The sequence below is a fragment of the Chiloscyllium plagiosum genome, unplaced genomic scaffold (genome assembly GCF_037043375.1).
Source record: "Chiloscyllium plagiosum isolate Xiang-an unplaced genomic scaffold, Cpla_swu_hap1 HiC_scaffold_12, whole genome shotgun sequence".
NCBI lineage: Eukaryota > Metazoa > Chordata > Chondrichthyes > Orectolobiformes > Hemiscylliidae > Chiloscyllium > Chiloscyllium plagiosum.
The window spans coordinates 25,187,867-25,208,000 of record NW_028270150.1 but is presented as its reverse complement, the minus strand read 5'-3'; the positions used below and the strand labels follow the sequence as shown (position 1 = coordinate 25,208,000).

At 41.0% G+C, this 20,134-nt stretch overlaps 1 protein-coding gene across 1 annotated transcript in view; it reads left to right on the top strand.

The window, feature by feature from the left end:
* The window catches only part of LOC122555330 (bromodomain and WD repeat-containing protein 1), a 216,212-nt gene that overhangs the window by 69,920 nt on the left and 126,158 nt on the right, over nucleotides 1-20,134 (top strand). Inside the window, exons 17-18 of the mRNA XM_043701209.2 lie at nucleotides 3,896-4,121; nucleotides 10,215-10,397. Of these exons, the coding sequence (XP_043557144.2) occupies nucleotides 3,896-4,121; nucleotides 10,215-10,397 (409 nt within the window). The remainder of the gene's footprint in view (nucleotides 1-3,895; nucleotides 4,122-10,214; nucleotides 10,398-20,134) is intronic.

The window sequence follows — 20,134 nt, the reverse complement described above, 5'->3', positions numbered from 1 at the left end:
AGGCAGGAAGCATGTTTCTGCTGATGGGTGAGTCCCAAACCAGAGGACACTGTTTAAAAATAAGGGGCAAGCCACTTAGAACAGAGTTGAGGAGAAACTTCTTCACCCAGATAGTGGTGGGTGTATGGAATGCTCTGCCCCAGAATGCTATGGAGGCCAAGTCTCTGGATACTTTCAAGAAAGAATTGGATAGAGCTCTTAGGGATAGTGGAATCAAGGGTTATGGGGATAAGGCAGGAACAGGATACTGATGATGATCAGCCATGATCATATTAAATGGTGGTGCAGGCTTGAAGGGCAGAATGGCCTACTCCTGCATTTATTGTCTATTGACAATCAGTTTTACAATTAGCAAAGGAAGAAGTTAGTATTCTTCTGGTTGTAGGTTTGCTCACTGAGCTGGAATGTTCATTTTCAGATGTTTCATCACCATACTAAGTATCAGTGAGCCTCCAGATGAAGCATTGCTGGTGCTTCCTGCTTTCTATTTATGTTTGGATTTCCTTGGGTTGATGTTGATGGATGTGAGCAGGGCTGTTATGTAAATCAAATCACAACTTCCAGGATGTGGACAAGAAAGACTTTTTAGCAGCATTAGAAACAACATTGAAAGACAACCAACTCACAGAAGAAACCCAGTAAACTATCAGACCAACATTAAACAGGAAATTGGAAGGAAACATACTCCATACACAAGAAAGGAAAGCACTAGAAAGACTTAAAAAAATTGTTATCCTACCTGCAGACAAAGGACACTTGACAGTCATTTTAAATCAAAGAGATTACATTGAAAAAGTGAACGCATTACTTGTAGATACCAACACTTAGCAACAAGCGGCGATAGACTTGATCCCACAACTGGAGAACTGAATCACAGCCCTACTCAAAACAAATTTCAGAAATCTGGAGAAGTAAATAAGACCGACTTCCAAAAATGAAACCAGACAGATCCAACACACCACGCCTGTACGGATTACCCAAAATTCATAAACCAGGATTTCCCCCCATAGTCTCGCTTCCTGGAATACCAACTTAGAGATTGGCTAAAGAGTTACACCAAAGACTAAAACACTTAGTAGAAGACTCATGCCACTCCATCCACTCCACCCAAGGATTCCTGAAGACCATCAAAAACACCAATATAGAAGAGGAAGAAGTAATGGTCTCCTTTGACTTAACAGCCCTGTTCACATCAATCTAGCCAAGGAAACACTGACTACACTATTACAAGACCTAAAGACACACACACACCAAACACCACCAACTTCATCAGCAAGGACATTATTGTCAAGCTCGTAGACCTATGCCTTACCACCCACTTCATCTTGAACAACAAAATCTACAGACAAACCAATGGAACATCCATGGGATCTCCGATATCAGGGTTCTTGTCAGAGACAGTAATGCAGAGACTTGAACAAACAGCTCTGCCAACCATCCAACCCAAACTTTGGGTCCGCTATGTGGATGACTTTGTCATCAATAAACGAAACAAATTAGAGGAAACCTTCAAGACCATCAATAATACCCTTACTGGCATAAAATTCACTAAAGAAGATGAAAACAACAACAAACTGCCATTCCTAGATGTCGCAGTAGAGCGAAGAGCCAATGGGGAACAACAAACCAGCGTGTACAAGAAAATAACACTCACTGACCAAAAATTGAACTACAGAAGCAATCATCCCAACACCCACAAACGTAGCTGCATCAGAATATTATTTCAATAAGCCACCACACACTGCAGCACAGAGGGATCACGCAGAGCAGAGGAAAATCACCTGTACAGTGTATTCAAAAAGAACGGGTACCCAATGAACACAGTCCACCGATTTCTCAGCAACAAACCCAAACAAGCAGACAAAACGCGTCCAGCAACCCTCGCCACTCTCCCCTGCATGACAGACATTTCGGAAATGACTGCCAGACTACTCAGACCCCTTGGCATCATGGTAGCCCACAAACCCACCAACACAGCAACTAATGAACTTGAAAGACCCTATATAAACAACAAGCAAAACTAATGCCATTTGCAGAATACCTTGCAAGAACTGTAACAAGCACGACATTGGACCAGCAGGCAGAAAACTAGCCACCAGGATGCATGAACATCAACCAGCCACATCCATCCTAGGACGAGCCAAACAGAGAGACACTCGAGAATTCCGAGAAGCATGTCATTCCATATGGAACTCTGTCCACAAATACATTGACTTAGATCCCATTTACCAACCAACCATCACCACCACCACCAGAAAAAGGACAGGAAATGACGTCACCACAGGAGATGACGTCACCGACCCAAGGAAACTCAAACATATAAATAGAAAACAGGAAACACCAGCAGTGCTTCATCCGGAGGCTCACTGAAGATGTTACCTAGTTTGGTGATGAAATGTCTGAAAATGAACCTTCTAGCTCAGCAAGCAAACCTACATCCAGAACCTCAACCTGAGCTACAAATCTTCTCAAAACTCGCTAATTAGTATTTTTGATTTTGAATGCTGTCTGTTAAGCATATTTGGAAGATGCATGTACATTGATTTCTGGTGAGACCTAGATAAGTCTTGCTTGTGATGCTCTGCTCGAATTTTATACTTGCATATATCTACAATAACAGCTTGCATTGGTACAAAGTTTAAAACATAAAATATAACAGAATACTTCATGAAGGAACGAACTATACAAGAATCAGAGGATTTAAAAGACTTTCATGAAAAAGGTAGGCCTTGTAGTTTTGTAGAAGCAGGGAAGTAAGTTACAATGAAAAGGCCAAAGGATTCTGGCGCCAAAATAGGTCAAAGCTCTGATATCAAATCAATAATATCAGAAGGAACTGCACATGAATCCATAGTTTATAGTTAAAATCTCTGTGTGAGCTGTGGAGGCATTTATAGGCAAGAAATTTTACTTTAAGGTGCCAGCACTGCACCAAAGAATTGCTGAACAAATGAAATCCTGGGGTTTAGGTGGCATAGTTTTGAGGAAGTTGAAATTTGTCTATATTTATAAACCAAGAATGGCCTCTTAGATATGTTTATTTGATTATATTTCTTGATGAGTTCCTCTGAAGAGGGTAGATAAAAATTTGACAATTTTGTAGTTAATGTGAAAATGGCTATCAATAACTTGTAACATGAATGCTGATTGAATTAAGTAATTTGGTTTGGACAACACTTTGATCCAACATATTGGGAATTGCCATATATTTAAATACACTCACTTCTGTTCAAACTAAAAAGATCATGAAATGCAAAACTGGATAATTAAAATAAAAACCAATTGGAAAATGATTGTAGTACTTACCAAAGTGTTTTGTTTGTCAAAGCATCATGTGTTTGACTTGAATAGTAGAGTCTGTACTTTGCTCTGTACAGAAACAAATACATAAAAACATGGAATAAAACTTAACTGCTGGAGTAACTCTGGTCTGGCAGCATCTGTGGAGAGAAGGTAAAAACAATGACTGTAGATGCTGGAAACCAGAATTTGGATTAGTGGTGCTGGAAGAGCACAGCAGTTCAGGCAGCATCCAAGGAGCAGCGAAATCGACATTTCGGGCAAAAGCCCTTCATCAGGAATAAAGGCAGTGAGTGCTCCACCCCCTCCTCCCTGACCTATCACCTTCATCCACTCACCCATTGTACTCTATGCTACTTTCTTCCCACCCCCACCCTCCTCTAGCTTATCTCTCCACGCTTCAGGCTCACCTGCCTTTATTCCTGATGAAGGGCTTTTGCCTGAAACGTCGATTTTGCTGCTCCTTGGATGCTGCCTGAACTGCTCTGCTCTTCCAGCACCACTAATCCAGATTCTGTGGAGAGAAGGCAGAGTTAACATTTAGAGTCCAGTGACCTTTTTTCAAAAGGTGAAAATGTGCTTTGCTTGCTTGCAGATTCCGGAACAAATGTTTTTCCATACTGACTATCGTCCCTTAATTCGTGATGGGAACAATTTTGTCTTGGATGAGCAAACTCAACAGGCTCCCCATCTCATGCCCCCACCTTTCCTAGTGGATGTGGACGGAAATCCTCATCGAACGGAATACCAACGATTGGTGCCGGGTCGTGAGAAATGTCTGGATGAGCAGCTCATACCACAACTTGGATATGTGGCAACAAGTAAGTGGCTTAGCTTAGACCCAAGTCTTAGAAAGGTCTTTAAAAATGGTGTTTCACTATTGTTTCTAAAAACTAAATGATTAAGAACATAATTAACATGATTAAGAATGACTAGGGTAGGAATAGGTCCAGTCAAGGATAGTAGGGGGAAGTTGCGTGTGGAGGCGGAAGAGATTGGGGAGACACTGAATGAATACTTTTCTTCAGTCTTCACTCAGGAACAGGGCATTGTTGTCGATGAGAATACTGAGGCACAAATAAGTAGAATGGATGGTTTTGAGGTATGTAGAGAAGAGGTGTTGGAAATCCTGGAAAAGGTGAAAATAGATAAGTCCCCTGGGCCTGATGGCATTTATCCTAGGATTCTCTGGGAAGCAAGGGAGGAGATTGCAGAGCCATTGGCCTTGATTTTTATGTCCTCTTTGTCTACAGGAGTAGTCCCAGAAGACTGGAGGATAGCAAATGTGGTTCCCTTGTTCAAAAAGGGGAGTAGGGATAGCCCTAGTAACTATAGGCCGGTGAGTCTCACTTCTGTTGTGGGCAAAGTCTTAGAGAGAATTGTAAGGGATAGGATTTATGCACATCTGGATAGGAATAATGTGATCAAGGATAGTCAGCATGGTTTTGTGAAGGGCAGGTCGTGCCTCACAAACCTTATTGAATTCTTTGAAAAGGTGACGAAGGAGGTTGATGAGGGGAAAGCGGTAGATGTGGTATATATGGATTTTAGTAAGGCGTTTGATAAGGTTCCCCATGGTAGGCTACTGCAGAAAATACGGAGATATGGCATTGAGGGTGAGTTGGAGGTTTGGATTAGGAATTGGCTGGATGGAAGAAGACAGAGGGTAGTAGTTGATGGCAAAGTTTCTTCATGGAGTGCCGTCACTAGCGGTGTTCCGCAAGGATCTGTTTTGGGACCATTGCTGTTTGTCATTTTTATAAATGACCTGGAAGAGGGGTTAGAAGGTTGGGTGAGCAAGTTTGCGGATGATACGAAAGTCGGAGGAGTTGTTGACAGTGAGGAAGGATGTGGCAGGTTACAGCAGGATATAGAGAAGCTGCAGAGCTGGGCAGAAAGGTGGCAGATGGAATTCAATGTAGCTAAGTGCGAGGTGATTCACTTTGGGAAGAATAACAAAAAGATGGGGTACTGGGCTAATGGTCGGATACTTGGTAGTGTGGATGAGCAGAGGGATCTTGGTGTCCATGTACACAGATCTCTGAAAGTTGCCACCCAGGTAAATAGTGCGGTGAGGAAGGCATATGGCGTACTGGCTTTTATTGGTAGAGGAATTGAGTTCCGGAGTCCTGAGGTCATGATGCAGTTGTATAAGACTCTGGTACGGCCGCATCTGGAATATTGTGTGCAGTTTTGGTCGCCATACTATAGGAAGGATGTGGAGGCATTGGAACGGGTGCAGAGGAGGTTTACCAGGATGTTGCCTGGTATGGAAGGAAAATCGTATGAGGAAAGACTGAGGCACTTGGGGCTGTTTTCACTAGAGAAAAGAAGGTTTAGGGGTGACTTGATTGAGGTGTACAAGATGATTAGGGGGTTAGATAGGGTCGACAGTATGAACCTTTTCCCGCGTATTGAGTCGGGTATTACAAGGGGGCATAGCTTTAAATTAAGGGGGGGTAGATATAGGACTGAAGTTAGGGGTAGGTTCTTCACTCAGCGAGTCGTTAGTTCATGGAATGCCCTGCCAGTAACAGTGGTGGACTCTCCATCTTTATGGGCATTTAAGAGGGCATTGGATAGGTATATGGAGGATAGTGGGTTAGTGTAGTTTAGGTGGGCTTGGATCGGCGCAACATCGAGGGCCCAAGGGCCTGTACTGCGCTGTATTCTTCTATGTTCTATGTTCTATATGTTCTATAAAATGATCGCTGTGATATGTCCCACCTACAGGATTGACTGCAGAGACTTCACTGGGTTTTATGACAAACATTTTTAAAACCAGTGACTTTTAAGTTAGAAGAATAAGTGTAACAGGTGCATGCGAGTACCACCAAAACACTCCTCGAAGTCTCTCGTTATCCTGTCTTGAAATTATATCAGCATCAAAAAGTGTGGTGCTGGAAAAACCAGCCAGTCAGGCAGCATCTGAGGAGCGGGAGAGTTGACGTTTCGAGCATGAGCTCTTCATCAGGAATGGGATACCCTCACCTTCCTGATGAAGAGCTTAAGCTCAAAACGTCGACAATCCTGCCTGACCAGCTGTGCTTTTCCAGCACCATGCTTTTTGACTCTGATCTCCAGCATCTGCAGTCCTCACTTTCTCATAGTTGAAATGATATAATTTCAATGAGGAATGCAATATAGCGCAATAGGAGTAACACCAGGCATAACTAAAATAGGATGCTAACCTGGTGAAGTGACATAATAGATCTCTGAACATGTTAAAACTTGGAAGTTGCATGTGATAAAGCTAAATGATCCCACAACTAGCAGGTCAGAATGAAAATTCTGTAGCCTTGCTACATCTATGCCTGAAAGGAGGTGGATAATTAAACATCACATGGGAGGACAAGGAAACTGTATGAACATTCCCAACCTCAATGGAGAAGATAGCAGCAGAGTTCACTGATCCATTTCAACCATCACCTAAGGGCCATGTCATCATAGATGCTGGGTTTTGACTAATTCAGTTCATACCATGTGATATCAAGAAACAATGACTGATATTGGTGATCATTTCAATCCAAGTCCCTCTGAAGTGCCTTCGGCTCAACCATCTTCAACTGCTTCATCAATGATGATTCTTCCACAAGGTCTGAAGCAGGGATGTTTCATAATTGCAGTGTTCAGTACTATGTGACTCTTCAGATACTGAAGCAATCCAACTCCCAAAAGATTGGGTTGGCACCTGATAAGTGGCAAGTAACATTTGTGCCACAAAGTTACCATGCTCACTAAGAGAGAATCTAATTACCTCTCAGAATTATCATTGATGAATGCCAGCCATCTGCATCGTTATGGAGCGTTTGACTAGAAACTTGCTTTTTTATGACTTGCTGCACCGTCATGTTCCCTGATTATTAAAAAAGAACAAAAGATCTGTGGATGCTAGAAATTAGAAGCAGTCATATACACTGGTTTTAAGTGCATTTCAGAGCCTGTATACCTTAAATATAAGAAATAAAGGAAAAGTTCATTTGACTGATCAAGCCTGCCTTGCTATTCAGTAAGATCATGGCTGGTCTGCCCCAGGCATCAACTTCTCTATTGTACCAGAGGAGTATTGATGTCACTCCCTGCTGTTTCTAAAGTCTATTTACATCCTTTATAAATATTTTCAGTGATCTAGCCTCCACGATCCTACCTTCCAGAAGAAGGAACACCTCTGCATCTTTTGAGAGTCCCCTTATTCTGTAATTATATCCAAATTTGAAATCCCTCTCAGAATTTTGTTTCAGTAAGATCATCCTCATTCTTCTAAACTCCAGTGAATAAATGTCTAACCTGTTTAGCTATTATTGATATGTCACTGCTTTCATCCCAAGAATCAGTGTGGTAAATTTGTTTTGAACAGCTCCAATCCCAGTGTATCATGGAACATAGAACAATATAGCTCAGGAATGGACTCTTATAACTAACATGATGCCAAATTTAACTAATCCCTTCTTCATGACCTTGGTCTGTATCCCTCCATTCCTTGCATATTCATATGCTTATCTAAATGTCTTTTAAACTCCCCTGTAGTAAGTTATATTATTTTTTAAACTGCGAAGTCCAAAGCTATACATAGTACTGCAAGTGCAGTCTCTCCAACACCCTGTACAGTAGTAACGAGACTTGGCTAATATTAAACTTCGATCTGCCAAGCAATAATTTCGTTTCATTTTTTATGACTTGCTACACTGTCATTCTACCTGATTATTTAAAAAAAAAACAAAGACCTGTGGATGCTGGAAATTAGAAACAAAAACAGAAATCAGAGGAAAGTATCAGTAGGTCTGGCAGCATGTGTGGAGAAGAATCAAAGTTGACATTTGGGGTCAGGTGACCCTTCAGAACAAGACTTCAGAACGTCAAGTCCCACTTCCTCCAGAGGTGTCTAGTCACATTACTGACTGGGTTGATGAGAAAAGTAGTTACCTAAAAAAGAAAGAGAGAGTTGCTCAGTTGAGTAATAACATTTCTTGGGGGGAAAAAGAAAGCATAGAGTCATAGAGATGTACAGCATGGAAACAGACCCTTTGGTCCAGGGGGTAGGTGAGAAAAAAAAAAAGCAGATATGAATGTTCATGGCATAGTGATAGTGTCCCTGCCCCTGGCAAGAGGCTTAGGTTCAAGTCCTACTTCCTTCAGAGGTGTGTAATGATAACTCTGAACAAGTTGAATAGGGGTTTAAAAAAAACACATTCGCAGTAGTTAAAAGGGAAAAAGGGGACAAATAAGTTATGGAGATTTTAGTGGTAACAAAGTTGCTCAGTTTGTGTAATAGCATTTTAAATATAAAAAGATGTCTGCAGGACTATCTTGCCCTGCGCTGGGACTAGCCTATGAATGCCACAAGTAGCGGCTCCATTTTGGTGTTCACCAATAAATGATGTTCCTTTCCAGTCAGTCTTCCTGAGTTATTGCACTATATTTCTGTTTGCCAAGTATTTTTCCCCACTCACTGAACTTGAGTGACACAGTGGCTCAGTGGTTAACACTGCTGCCTGTCGATGCCAGGGACCTGGGCTTGATACCAGCCTCTGGCAACTGTCTCTGAAGTTTGCACATTATCCACATGTCTGAAGGGTTTTCTCCCACAGACCAAAGATGTGTAGATTAGGTGGAATGGCAGTGTTGAATTGAATAGGGATATGCAGGCTCGGGGGATTAGCCAGGGGGAATGTAGGGTTATAGGGATAGGGTAGGGGGATAAGTCTGGGTAGGATGCTCTTCGGAGAATTGTTGCAGACTCGAGGGGCTGAATGGTCTGCTTCTGTGCTGTAGGGCTTCTGTGTTTCTAATCTACTTCATAACGTGTGCTTCCACTTATATTGGCACACTGCCCCTCATCCACGTCATTGATATGGACAGTAGAGAACTGAGGTCTTAGGGCTGATCCTTGTACCCCTTTACTAGTTATGCCTTTCTAACTTGAAAAAGATCCTGACTGTCCGTGTTAACCAATCCTCAACTCGTGCTAATATATTACCCTCAAGGCTATATGATCCTGCCTTGTGCAACAAGCTTTTATATGCCACCTCATTGAATGCCTTCTGAAAATCCAATTATGCTTACATGTCTGCCATTACTAATCCACATTCTCTTTGATCCATTATCACAACTACCTTTACAGCATTCTTCATACCTCTCATTCACTCTCTCTCTCGCTCCTGTTTTCTCTCGCTCACTCATGCTCGTGTTCCCTCTCTCCTCGTTCTGTTTCACGCTTGCTCTGCTCCCCTGCCTATTGGTCGTTGCCTGCATTGCCCTCCTGATGCCCCCACTCTCCTGTCCTGCCCCCTCCTCTTCTCCCACCCTTACCCTTGTTCGCTCCATCTCCTCCCTTGCCCACTCGCCCCCTCAGGCCACTCTCACCATCCCCCCTTCCTCTTGCTCTCTTGCGCCCAGCCTGCCTTGGGGTATCTCGTATGCACCCTCGCTTCCAGCTCCCCCTCACTCACTCACTACCTCCCTTTTAAAACATCGTTTGCCTTCCTAATTGCTTGCTGTGTTGCCGTATCAATTTGTGATCAATGCTAAGCTAATTTACACTGCATACCAACATGTAGTTCTTCCCTTCTCATTTCATACTAAGATGAACAATTTCTTCACTGAACAAAATTTTCAAAATTCTTTACCCTGTTTGCTATTTTTAAGACTGGGTTTTTTTTTAACACTAAGTTGAGAGTTAAGTGGATTTGAGTGGCAACGTGAAGTAATGGTAGGTCAACTACTGAATGCCGAGCAAACATTCAGGACTATATTGCATATGCCTCTTCCTGCTGTGCAGGATGCTTTGGACAATCTCCAACTCTAATCTCCCCCTTCTGATAGCTGCCATCAGCATGCTTCCTCTTCCCAGTCACAGCTCAGCCTTATGAAAAACTATTGTTTGAAATATCTTCTTAATGTTGGTCTGTTAATAGGTGATGGTAATGTTGTGGAACAAGTAATTGGGCAGCAAACAAGTGATCAAGATGAACAAAACATGGAAGTGAGTGTGCTGGATGGCATAATCCGAAATTTACAACAGGAACAAGACCAACGTTTAGGAACTGAGCAACGTGGGGCAAATAATCCTCCCCATAGGATCAATACACCTTCAAGAGGTATAATTTTGTTTTTGAGTAATTGCTCCTTGAGTTTTGTTTGCAATCAGCAAGCTGCAATGTTAGAGAAATGTTAATTGCACTGAGTGTTAAAAATTGTATGCCTTATCTATTTAATCACCTGGACATGGAGAGCAATTTCGGTTTGTATAACTGAACAGTATGGTGCTACGTCATTCTATAGTTTGACAATGCAATACCTAATGTTAACTTGCTCTGAGGTGTATGCTTATTTGCTATGATCATGCTTAAACTGTGTCTAATGTTTTAAAATACATTCAACATAAATTGACTTTCATCTAATTCTAATCCTGTTGAATGAAAAAAAAATTGTAGTGCAAAAATCTTGAAGTTATGTGAAATAGTCTTTCACTGACTCTTACAAACATAGTCACACAGCGCAAAAGAAGCCCTTCAGCCCACTGAGTCTGTGCCAAAGCCACAACTATCTACACTAATCTCATTTCAACACCTGGCACATAGTCTTGAATGTTATGACATTTCAAGTCCTCATATATGTAATTTTTAAAAGTTGAGGTTTTTCACCTCTACTACACTCAATAGCGTTCCAGATTCCCATTGTCGTCCTGTTCCCACTTTAATAGAAGCAAAACGCTCAGACACGTGATATAGTTTTACCTCCTTTATTCCGGCTGTGGAGGGAGAGAGAACGATTGCACATGTGCGCAGAGACATGAGTTCTCGGTCTTCTCTCAAACAACAGTTTCTTAATGAATTACATAATCATTTTACAGGGAGGAGCATTCAGATAAGGCAACATACATATTGATTGGGTAACCTTTACAATCAGCGAGCGTCAATAGTAGAGCCTAAGCCTTCTGCTGTTGTACAATGAATGTTCTTAACCTTGTTAACGGGCTTCACATAATGGATACCTGTCCCCTTGTTAACTGACCTTACATACTGAATGCTTCCAATATTGTTAAATAATGAATGCTTTTTCAACTTGTTAACGCTTACCCTTGCCTCCAGCACTCCATTGTTAAATGCAAGTTCTTATCTGATTTGAGTCATGCTCAGCTGGACCTCTTGTTTCACATAATTCAAAACTTAACTCTTTCCCTACCTGCTCATACTCTATACGCATTCTCACCCACCTCTGGGTAAAAAAACTCTTTGCTCAAATCCCCTCTGAACCTCCTGCTCTTTGCCTTAAAATTATGTCCCCTTATTATTGACCTTTCAATGAAGGTGAACATTAGCTGTACTCATAATCTTTTTGCACTTCAGTTAAGTTCCTCCCTCATCCTACTCTGCTCATAAGAAAACAACCCAAGCCTATCCAACCTTTCTTCATAACTGAAATGCTCCAACCCCGGCAACATCCTGATGAACTCCTTTTCACTCTTTGCATGAGAATCACCACCTTCCTGTACTCCAGCTATTGCCTAACCAAAATTTTGTACATCTCCAGCATAACCTCCACGCTCCGAAACGCTGTCCCACAACTGACAGAGGCAACTGTCTCATTTGCCTTATCTATCACTTATTAAAACAGGTTGTAATTTTATAAAGGTATTTTAATGTACAATACATAATCCGTGTTAGAGACAGATGAAAAGAGTTTTTCATTTAAAATTGTTGCTTCAGTGCCTTTAGTTTTGCTGTTAATGCAGTGATAAAGCTACTCCTACCATTTAAGTGGTTTTATTACAGTATGTTTTATTTCAGTGTCAGTGTACTCATTTTAACACAAAATATCAAGTTTTTAGAATATCCCAAACCGGATGTATTATCTTGGACATGGTTAGAACTTAGTCAAGTTTTCTGGTGTCTGAGTGTTTGTTCGGACAGGTTAGTTCTATATTAGACCTTGTAATTTGCAGCTTGCTGAGCGAAGTTAGTTGTTATAAATGACAGAGACTGCTCTGTAAACCTCATTGACTACATGGAAGATGGATAAGGCTTAACCTGAGTTTGAAGTTCATGAACATAGAAGGTTGCCTAGTTTGAAGCTATTGGGAAAATCTACAGTGGGTCTCACAGTACCTTCTCGCAAAAAGATGATAATTGGCAGATTATTTTCCAAGAATTGGAAAAGTAACCACAAGGGACTGAGGCCTTCACAATCAAGAGAGCGTAAATGAAAGTAGAAGATATTACCTCTGAGTGTTACCTGCAGTGTTACCTGGAATGAAGGAAAATTATCCAGAAGGCATATTTGTGTATAGTCCCTTCAGAACTAAACTCTTAACATTCGCCTGTACCTGTGTTTTGGTTTTTGCCGCTGTTTACCTGTTATTTACTTAACTATGCTATTTAACCAAGTGATTTGCCTGTATTGCTTGCAAGACAAAGCTTTTCACTGTGCCTCAATACATATGACAATAAATTCAATTCTTGTAGCAGAAATGATGGCGTAATTAGGGATTAAACCTGAGTGCATAAAATATTAACTGATTTAATTTTAGTGTTAACTCATGTTTACTTTATATAGAAGAATACAGAGCAAAGTAAAGCAGTTTGCAGCTTGTTGATTTTTTTAAAAAAATGAAATAATGTGGCTCAGTTTTATCTATGAAAGGTTAAGTTTCTGGTCCCAAACCAGATCACAGCAAGTTGAGCATTTAAAAAGAAATGTGAGGGAGAAGATAGGTCAATATATGCAATATTCTACTTAGACATTCTGTAAATCCCTCTGTGGGGCGACAAAGACTTAAACTTTGTTTACTTTAGTGATAGAAAGGATAGGTGTGTATACCACTGAGCAAGAGTTATAGCTTGGGGAAAGGCAATTACGATGCGATTAGGCAAGATTTAGGAAGCATAGGATAGGGAAGAAAACTGCAGGGGATGGGCACATTAGAAATGTGGAGCTTATTCAAGGAAAAGCTCCTGAGTGTCCTAGATAAGTGTGTACCTGTCAGGCAGTTTGGATCAATAATTGGTTTGCTGAAAGAAGACAGAGGGTGGTGGTTGATGGGAAATGTTCATCCTGGAGTCCAGTTACTAGTGGTGTACCGCAAGGGTCGGTGTTGGGTCCACTGCTGTTCGTCATTTTTATAAACGACCTGGAAGAGAGCTTACAAGGGTGGGTTAGTAAATTTGCAGACGACACTAAGGTCGGTGGAGTTGTGGATAGTGACAAAGGATGTTGTAGGTTACAGAGAGACATAGATAAACTGCAGAGCTGGGCTGAGAGGTGGCAAATGGAGTTTAATGTGGACAAGTGTGAGGTGATTCACTTTGATCGGAGTAACCAGAATGCAAAGTACTGGGCTAATGGTAAGATTCTTGGTAGTGTAAATGAGCAGAGAGATCTCTGTGTCCAGGTACACAGATCCTTGAAAGTTGCCACCCAGGTTGACAGGGTTGTTAAAAAGGCATAGTGTTTTAGCTTTTATTAATAAAGGGATCGAGTTCCGGAACTGTGAGGTTATGCTACAGCTGTACAAAACTCTAGTGCGGCCGCCCTTGGAGTATTGTGTACAGTTCTGGTCACCGCATTATAAGAAGGATGTGGAGGCTTTGGAAAGGGTGCAGAGGAGATTTACAAGGATGTTGCCTGGTATAGAGGGAAGGTCTTAGGAGGGAAGGCTGAGATAGTTGAGGCTGTTTTTGTTAGAGAGAAGAAGGTTGAGAGGTGACTTAATAGAGACATGTAGATAATCAGAGGGGTAGAAAGGTGGACAGGGAGAGTCTTTTTCCAAGAATGGTGACGGTGAGCCCGAGGGGGCATAGCTTTAAATTGAGGGGTGATCGATATAGGACAGATGTCAGAGGTAGTTTCTTTACTCAGAGTAGTAAGGGTACGGAATGCTTTGCCTGCAACGGTAGTAGATTCGCCAACTTTAAGTGCATTTAAGTCATCATTGGCCGTACATGGAATAGTGTAGGTTAGATGGGCTTCAGATTGGTATGACAGGTCGGTGCAACATCCAGGGCCGAAGGGCCTGTACTGCACTAATGTTCTATGTAACTTCGAACAGGAGTGACGGTGTGGGTCGTAGTATTAAGCAGGTGATAGAAAAGCATTGGTAGTTGTAATTGCAGCTGACTTCACTATACACTGACGAACACTACTACTGTAGAGAATGTTTCTGGAGTGAGTTAAGGATGGTTTTCTAGATCAATGTGAGGAGATACCAACGACAGAACAAGCCTTTTGAGACTAACATTATGCACCAAAGAGGGCGAAGTAACCCTCTTGTAAAACAACCTTTTATATTGAGATAAATGATATTTATGATGAAGATGATACAATAAATCATCCATTAATAGAGATCTAAAGGACTAGAGAGAATAAGGAATTCTGAGAAATTATCTTAGTTACGAATTCAACCCTTTGAACCCACTCCACCATTTGATATGAACGTGGCTGATCTCATTGTCGTACATACTTCAATCAGATCCTACCTAATTCTTCTGAACTCCAGTGAGTACAAGCCCAATTCAAAGCTCTTCATACGATAGCCATTTCATCCTGGAATCAATCTGGTGAACCTCCTCTGAACTGCCTCTCATGCCACCACATCTTTGCTCAAGCAAGGAGACCAAAGTTGGAGACAATACTCTAGGTGTCATCCCGGTAACACCTTAAACAATTGCAACACCACTTTTACGTTTATTGCAAAAGGACTGGATTATAAGGATTCCGTTTGTCTGTTTTGTTATATGTTGCGCCTGCAGAGCCACTTAACACGATTCACGCGCAAGGACACCCGTATCCCTCTGCACTGACTCAATTTGAACTACTTCCCATTTAAATAATAATTTTCCTTTTTTTTTTCCAGCCAAAATGCATAACCTCATACTTATTCACTTTCAACCCCATCTGCCAAATTCTTGCCTTTGTTATCCTTGACTTCCTTATTAAGACATGAATGATACTTCATCTTTTTACAATTCCTCTTCCTCTAGGGAATATACTTCAGTTGAGAGGTATTTAGTGTCTCCCGAAGCATTTGATAATGTTATTTGGCCGCCCTGCCCTTCAATTGTTTGCCTAGTCCAGTAGCGCCAACTCCTTCCTCAACATTAAAACTCTTGTATGTGCCTGTATTCACTTACTCAATCTGAATTTGGAACTCTAGCATGTTTTGGTCACTCCTTCTCAGAGGATCGTTAATTACAAGACCATTTATTCATCCTTCCCTGTTGGATAGTGTCAGTTCTCTGCTTAATTCCATGCCATGTTGCTGCAAGAAACAATCTCTCATACACTCTATGAACCTTTCCTCAAAGCTACCCTCGAGCTCATTTATCCAGTCAATATGCATATTTAAAATCACCTACAATTACTGTTGTGCCATTCTAACAAGCCCTCGTTATTTCATGGCTTATGCTATACTTTACGTTGGAAGCTTTGCTGTCATCCTTAACCAATAAAGCAACGCTACCTTCTGCTTCTCCTTTTGGAATACTGAGTATGCTTGGATATTTAACTACCAGTTCTCCTCCTCTGGTAGCCACATTTCAGAAATTGCCACCAGGTCATACCTATTTTTCTATTTGTGTTGTTAACTCATCAACTTTATTTTGAATGCCACATGCATTTAGGTGCAAGGACTTGAAATAAGTTCAAAAAGAAAACTCAAAAGAACTGCTGATGCTGGAAATCAGAAACAAAAACTAAAACAGAAGTTGCTGGGAAAACACAAGGTCTGGCAGCATCAATGCAGAGAAATCAGAGTTAACAGACTCAAAGATCTCAATTTTAATCCTCTGCACCCCCACCTTAATGAATTTTGGGCATGACATGACGTTGAACTCTCTTCCTCCTTCAGCTCTGTGCTCAATCCTTTGGACAAGAGTCCTTTTCCCATCCCACAGATCCCTTCACCCACCTCCAACACACTCCCTCCACCTGAACCCTTCCCTCTGGCCTTTTACCTGCGCTTGACCTGTTCGTTGAAAATGCAGTTCTGAGGAAGGGTCACTGGACCTGAAATGTGAACTCTGATTTCTCTCCACATATGCTGCCAGACATACTGAGCTTTTCCAGCAATTTCTATTTTAGTTTTGGTTTTAAATAAGTTCTACTGAATTGTATTTCTCTTTTAATATTTTCTTGTGCAGTACAGCTTTTGACACACTCCATCCTTTTTTCTTGATCCTTGATAATACTGAGCCCCATCACAATCTTTGAATTCAACTTTCAACTCACATTTTGATCTTTTATGAATACTTCCCTCACCATGGTTATTGGACCAGCCCTACCTGATTAGCTTATTAACCTCTACCTTCTGCTCACAATCTGACTTACTGCTTTGGTTCCCTCTGCCTTATTAGTTTAAATCCACCTGGGTTTCACGAGCAAATCTTCCCAGCAGGATGTTCGTGCCCGTCTAGTTAGCAACCACTCCTTTTTTTAAACAGATCCCAACTGCCTTGGAAGAGATCCCAATGATCCAAAAATATGACTAATTTGAAACCCTTCTGCCTGCACCAGTAAGGAGGCTGTGTTGGGGAAATTACCATATATACTCGAGTAAACATTTACCCCTTTTGGCCAAAAAATCCGGATTTTCCATATATTTCATGTTTAAGTCAAACTTGGTTCTTCACAGATCAACATTTGTGAGTCAAAGTATTATCCTGTATACAAATGTTACAATGTGGAAACATTTTTTTATGCTATTGTGTTTCGATATACAATTCTCATCAATTTGGCGTAAAAGTTTAACATGCATCAGATCAGAGTCAAGTGACAACCTCCTTTTGTGTGCAGTTCAGCTGAGCTCAGTTCCCCTGTAGCATCCAAGCACACTTATTCATTGAGAGGTTAATTGGGCTTCTGCTTAACGATATGGTATTTTGGACTATAGCATGAATTTCAGCCCCTCAAAAGTAGTATCCAGGTAGTAGTCAACCCCATAAATTTAACCTTTTAAAAAAAGTCTAAAACATTTGACTTTTACATGAGTACATACGGTAATTGTATTGAATATTGGCAAGTCCCTGGAACCTGATATTCTACATCCCAGAATGCTGAAAAAGGTAGCTTTGGATGAATTGGTGATCGTCTTCCAAAATTCTAATGGTTCTGGAATGGCTTCTATAGATTAAAGTTTGCAATTACCTCCCTGCTATTCAGAAGAGAGGGCAAGAGAAAATAAAACTCTGCACTGGTGGGAAAAATGTTGATTGCAAAATAAAGAATGGATGATGATCTGATTTGACACTGTGGATTTGTGAATAGGAAATCATGTCGGTTAGGCCTGTTAATTTCTTTTTCAGCATTTTACAAACAGAATTGATGAGAGTTTGTAGTCATAATATACTTGAATTTTTAAAAGGCTTTTAATAAAGCCCTTCACAAGAGGTTAATTCGCAAAATTAAATCACATGGGATTAGAGGTAATCTACTGGATATCTTAAGGATTAGTAAACAAGCAGAAAAGAGCTAACGGAATGACCAGGGAATTTCATGTTGGCAGACAGTGATATACTGTATATCCGTGTTCAGTGTCAAATGTAATATTTCTAATTTTGTAGCTGAGACAGAGTTAGGTGCAACTGTATTCTGGTGAAGGAAATGTAATCAGCATAAAGAAGATTTGGACAGACTTGGTGAATGGACAAGAGCGTGGCAGATGGAAATTAATGTGGAATAGTGTGAGATTGTTCACTTTTGTAGGAAGAGCAGCTCTGTGGAGTATTTTTTAAATTTGAAGAGATTAGAAAGTGCAGATGTACAAAAAGGTCTGGGTGTCTTTATGAATAAATCACTAGACATGAACATGCAGGTACAGCAAACAATTAGGAAGGCTAATTGTATATTAGCTTTTATCACATGAGGATTTTCTTCAGTTGTGTAGAATCTGGGTTTCACTGCATCTAGAGTGTTGTGAGCAGTTTTGGTGATCTTACCTCGGGATATTATTTCCAAGAATTAAAGCAACTAAGGTTCACCACACTTGTTTCCACAATAGTGGAACTGCCCTTTGTGGAAAAATTGGGCAAACTGGGCCTGTAGATTTTTTTTTTTTGAGCTTGAAGATTGAGAGACAGAAGCAGAATTAAGCCATTTGGCCTATCGAGTTTACTCTGCTATTCAATTATGGCAGATTTGTTTCTCAACCTCCATTCTCCTGTCTTCTCCCCATGTTCATTGATCCCCTTACTAATCATGAACCTATCTATCTCTGTTCTATCTCTGTCTTAAATACACTCAATCATTTGCCTCCACTGCCTTCTGTGGCAATGAGTTCTGCAGTTTCACCACCTTTTGGCTGAACAAATTCCTCCTCATCTCCGTTCTAAAGGGTCATCCCTTTATTCTGAGGCTCCCCTCAGTTTCTAGTCTCTCTTAATGGCGAAAACATTTTCTCCATGTAAAAGCTGTCCAGGCTGCTTAGTATTCCATAAATTTCATTCGGATATCCCCTCATCCTCCTCCATTCCCAACAAGTACAGGCCCAGAGTCTTCAACCACCTCTCAAGACAAGTTCTTCATCCGTGAGATCATTCTTGTCAACCTCCTCTGGATCCCTCTAATGCCGACACATTCTTCCTAAGATACAGAGCCCATAATTGCTCAGTATTCCAAATGCGGTCAGACCAGAGCCTTATACAGCTTCAACAGTGTATCTAAACTCTTGACTTCTGATTCTCTCAATCTAATTGAAACGTACCTGTGTCTTTAAATATCCTGTAAGATAGATCTCTGGTCATGGAATCCTACAGTCAGGGATGAGAAATACAAAATGAGGGGGAACCTACTTTGGACTGAAGAGGAGACATGAGTTGTGAATCTCTGGCTTTCTTTAGTTCACAGGAAACTTAATTATTTGAGTATATTTAAAGTCAAGTTTGACACATTTCCAACTTCCAATAATGTAAAGAAATAAGGAGATAGTGTAGAACCTGCTATAGCAAAGATGTTATGAAACCTGAAAGGATTCAGAAAAGATTTGCAAGGATGTTGCTAGGGTTGGTGGGTTGAGCTGTAGGAAAAGGCTGAGTAGGCTGGGGCTGTTTTCCCTGGAGTATTGGAAGCAGAGGGGTGATCTTATAGAGGTTTGTAAAACCATGAGGGGCATAGATAGGATAAATAGACTATCTTTTCCCTTCATCAGGAAGGGCTTTTGCCTGAAATGTTGATTTTCCTGCTCCTCAGATGCTGCCTGACCTGTTGTGCTTTTCCAGCACCACTCTAATCTAGACACTGTTTTCCAGCATCTGCAGTCCTTGTTTTTACCTAGTATCTTTTCCCTGGAGCTGGGGGGAGTCCAAAACTGGAGGACGTAGGTTTAAGGTGAGAGCGGAGAGATTTAAAAGGGACCTGAGGGATAATTTTTCACATAGAGGGGGGAGCATATATTGAATGAGCTGTCATAGGAAGTGGTGGAGGAGGATATAATTACATCATTTAAAAGACATCTGCATGGGTATATGAATAGAAAGGCTTGAGGGGGATATGGCAATTGGGTCTAGATTTAAGATATCTGTTCAGCATTGACCAGTTGAACCAAAGGGTCCGTTTCTGTGCTGTACATGACTATGGCTCTAAGATTGTTATAAAGCCATTGAAGCGGTCATTTGGTCATGATTGTGTAGAACGATGAATGCTTGATGGACTGAATGGCCAGATGCTTCTGCATACCTAGTGAGCCATTGATAGGCACTGAGATAATTTGCTTGACTTTGCAGGAATGACTGAACTGAGCATTAGTTGAGTTTCTTGTTTTGCCTCAGTCAGCATAACTTGACTTCATATAATATTGCAAAACAATCAACATGTTGCCTGCACCAATTGGTAATGTTAAATGAAT